The sequence below is a fragment of the Sinocyclocheilus rhinocerous genome, unplaced genomic scaffold (genome assembly GCF_001515625.1).
Source record: "Sinocyclocheilus rhinocerous isolate Xijiao unplaced genomic scaffold, SAMN03320098_v1.1 scaffold751, whole genome shotgun sequence".
NCBI lineage: Eukaryota > Metazoa > Chordata > Actinopteri > Cypriniformes > Cyprinidae > Sinocyclocheilus > Sinocyclocheilus rhinocerous.
Window position 1 is genome coordinate 1168543 of NW_015657293.1, and position 4173 is coordinate 1172715.

The following is a 4173-nucleotide window of genomic DNA, read 5'->3' on the forward strand; positions in this document are numbered from 1 at the left end:
CTTTCAATATTTCACAAAGCCCATCTGAACAATATTAAATGTAACAACAGAACGATCTGGCTGGAATGCTTGTCTTCAAGTTTTATGAGACTGCTTTGGCTTCACGACCCTGAGTTTTAGACTGAACAATAGTGACCTAATTATGGCTATATAACACAGTGAGGTAATTGTGGTCAAGTAATTGTGACTAACAGGCAAAAACAAAAATATCGCTAATCAGTTTTGATACAAAAGAAAAAATATTAAAAACAGAACAAATTCTGGCTGAAAGATGAAATTAAAACATACTTACATTTCAAAGCATTGTTTTTTTTTGTTTACCCATTGCAGCCTGGCAAAGTCACTTTCAATATTTCACAAAGCCCATCTGAACAATATTAAATGTAACAACAGAACGATCTGGCTGGAATGCTTGTCTTCAAGTTTTATGAGACTGCTTTGGCTTCACGACCCTGAGTTTTAGACTGAACGCTATAGAAACAGAGACTGTTCTGTTCAAACTCTTTGTGGCTCCTTCTTCAGCTTTGGGGTTTACGAAGGTCTCTGAAGCAAAATGTCTTCATAAACACTTCAATCTACTCTCAAGACAGTTTCAGTATCATCCAATGGAGAACACGGAGCATGAATATGAAGTCAAATCTTATGTATATTCCACAGATAAATACATAAACTCATGTCCATCATGGTCCATGTCCATCTGCTCTCAGCAGTTGCTGCTTTCTGTGTTGCCTGTGCTGGAAGTATATGTGTTGGACCTTTTAGAATACTTAATTGAGTGGAACGAGACCTTCCTCCTCTCCACCGTTCGACTGCTACGGCACAGTAACGTGTTCTTGACGTGCTCCCTGAACTCATCCGAGACATAATAGTAGATGAAAGGGTCCATGCAGCTGTTGAGACTGGCCAGGCACAGTGTCATGATGTAGAAACCATAGCCGTTATTGGCCCAGCCGTTTCGTAGGAGAGCGTAATGCACGACCAACATCACGTTACTTGGGATGAAGCAGACCAAGAACGTTATGAGCACCGTTACGATGAGAACCACAGCTCGTTGGCGGGTTTTTCCAGCATTGCCCTCGATTGTGGAATTCCCAAGTGAGCGAAGGAGAAGAATATAAGCTGCAATGATGACCAACAATGGGATGAAGAAGCCAAGACCTGCCATCACCATAAAATAATAATAAGGCAGCTGAACATCCAGGAACACATTGCCCGATTTAAAGTTCTTCATGCTGACAAGATTGACGTCGTGGCAGGTGGTGATGTTGAGGTCCGAGAGTTCAACGGTTTGCTGGTACAGGTACAAAGGTGTAGTACTGACCCAAATGAAGATCCAGATAAACACAGATACGATGATAGCAAACTTGTTGTTTTTTCTTTGCTGGGTGAGTGGGTGAGCGCAGACCCAGTACCGCTGAATGCTCATACAAGCGATGAAGAGGATGGAGCAGTACATGTTGCCGTAGAAGAAACCCACCAAAACTTTGCACATCCCTTCACCAAAAGTCCAGTTATTTCCGTTTAAATGGTAAGCGATCTTGAGAGGCGTCCAGATGACAAACATCAGGTCAGCCAGTGCTAGGTTGCCCATGTAAATGGCAGCAGGGTGAATTTTCTTTGACCTGAACAGCAAGACATATATAGCCATCGCGTTGGTTGGCAACCCCACAGCCAAAACAATTATGTAAATAATTGGCAGGAAGATAGTTGTGAGACCGCTCTGTAGTGTATCTGTAGTGATCTGATCAATGAAGAATTTGCCCGAATCTTCATCCTGCACGCCTATTAAACCTCGTCCTTTGCCTCTAGCTGAAACAAAACACATCGATTGCGAATCTGATTGTGCATTCTAAATAACTGAATTACAAACAACAGTTCATTAGAAAAACAAATAGCCAAAACTACAAAATTTGTTAGAAAAATACAGCAGAATTAAAGCGACTCACCTGGCTCCGCCGAAGCAAAAATCAGTTCTACACACGCGAAAATGAACAAGATGCTAAAACTTGCAGAGACAGCCATAATTCGTGTTTTTCAAACTTCTCGGTACTTCCCAAAGTCAAAGAAGTCTGTCTCTTGGAGCGTCGTATGAGCTCTGCTGTTCCTCTCACTGAAATGTTTTTGGTCGATCTATAAAAGAAGGAGAAGGACACGCCTTACAGAGAGCGCGCGGTCTCCTTACCTGCATGACGTCACACGCTCGACGCAAGGATCCTGCTGCTGCGCGAACATCATTTTATTTTTTCAGCCCTTAAAAAAATTGGTTTCGGTAATTATTTCAATAAGACTATTAAAACTTTATACTTCAATGGCAATTGTTCAATCAAACTGCGTGCTGGCAGACTTCCAAAAGGCATTTGATACTGTTGAACATCATTTTATTTTTTCAGCCCTTAAAAAATTTGGTTTCGGTAATTATTTCATTAAGACTATTAAAACTTTATACTTCAATGGTAACTGTTCAATCAAACTGCGTGCTGGCACCTCACCCAGATTTAATCTTAATCGTGGTATCAGACAGGGATGCCCTATTTCTCCCTACCTGTTCTTACTCTGTTCACAACTACTTGCTGATTCTATTAAACAGAGTACTTTAAGAGGAAGTACAGTTGCAGATAACATCATCACCATTAGCCAATTAGCAGATGCTACCACTCTTTTTTTAAAAGATGCAGGGGAAATACCCAAATCTATTAATGTTATCCGTATATTCTCTAAAGCTTCAGGTCTTCATTTGAATATTAATAAGTGTGAATTAATGTCTCTTCAGCAGTGCGATTTACCATCTATTTGTGGTATCCCTATAAAAAATGAAGTCACATATTTAGGTATAAAGATTGTAAAGGATGAAGAGAGAAGATGTGAGCTAAACTTCTCCCCTGTTATTGATAAGACGAAGAAAAAGTGAAATCAGTGGATACTAAGAGACTTATCTTTGAGGGGGAGAGTATTGGTTACAAAAGCAGAGGGCATCTCAAAGCTCACATATGCAGCTCTTTCTCTAGCAGTCAACAGTAATATTTGCAAGACTATTGATAATATGCTTTTCAATTTTTTTATGGAAAAATAAAACCCATTATATTAAGAAATCTGTGGTTATGAACACAACTGAAAATGGAGGTTTGAACTTCTTAGATTTTACCACTCTTAATTATACTTTTAAAATAAATTGGATCAAACAATTTAAAAAAAAACCAACTTGTATATGGAACATTATTCCTCATTGTATTTTTTCACAGGTTGGAGGTCTTCATTTTCTTTTGCTTTGTAACTACAACATTTCTAAACTTCCGTTAAAGTTATCCAATTTTCACAAACAAATGCTTCTCTCCTGGAATTTAATTTATAAACATAATTTCTCACCTAATAGATGTTATATATGGAATAATAAGCATATTTTATATAAATCTAAAACACTGTTTTTTGAAAATTGGTTTTCTAATGATATAGTTTTGGTGAGCCAACTCTTCAACCAAGAAGGACTTCTGTTAACTTATTCTGAATTTTTGTCTAAATTTAAAATCCCAATCATTCCTAAAGAATATGCTGTAGTTATGGATGCTGTCCCCTCTGGTTTAAAAATGCTTTGTAAAAATACATGTCCCCAATCTTCTCTGCAGTCTTTTGATCCTGTTGACACTGCTGTTGGTCGAGTTTGTTTTTCTTCTTCCTCTGTTAAACACAATAATCGACAGGTTCGGGCCCTTTTTCAAAGGGATGTTGTCTCTAGACCTCCTATTGTAACTTTCTGGAATAGCTGTGTTGATGGTTTGATATGGCATAAAATCTGGAAATTACCTCATAAATATTTAATCACAAATAAAGTAAAAGAAATTTCTTTCAAACTCATTTATAAATATTACCCCAGTAACTTTTTCCTTGTAAACAGATTTAACTGTGATCTTGATACACTATGTACATTTTGTGGTCTACATACAGAAACGTTTTTTCATTTATTTTGGAGTTGTCCTTACTCAGTCAATTTTTGGTCAAATTTCTGCTCATTTGTTAGAGATCATATCATGCCCAGCTTTCAACTTTGTTTTGAAAATGTTTTATTTAGTTTTTTCACTTACGACATGTCATTCCATAAGGAATATTATTTGATTAATTTATTACTTTTGCTGGCAAAGTTTAGTATACATAAATGCAAGTACGGCAATTATAAACCAT

At 37.5% G+C, this 4173-nt stretch overlaps 1 protein-coding gene across 1 annotated transcript; it reads right to left on the reverse strand.

The window, feature by feature from the left end:
• Positions 1 to 316: 316 nt before the first annotated feature.
• Positions 317 to 2133, reverse strand: LOC107720893 (proteinase-activated receptor 2-like). The gene is made up of 2 exons (XM_016528722.1): positions 1947 to 2133; positions 317 to 1809 (listed from the first exon to the last, which is right to left on the reverse strand). Exons 1-2 carry the CDS (start codon positions 2020 to 2022, stop codon positions 704 to 706), a joined length of 1182 nt encoding a protein of 393 aa, XP_016384208.1. The 5' UTR covers positions 2023 to 2133; the 3' UTR covers positions 317 to 703.
• Positions 2134 to 4173: the final 2040 nt, after the last annotated feature.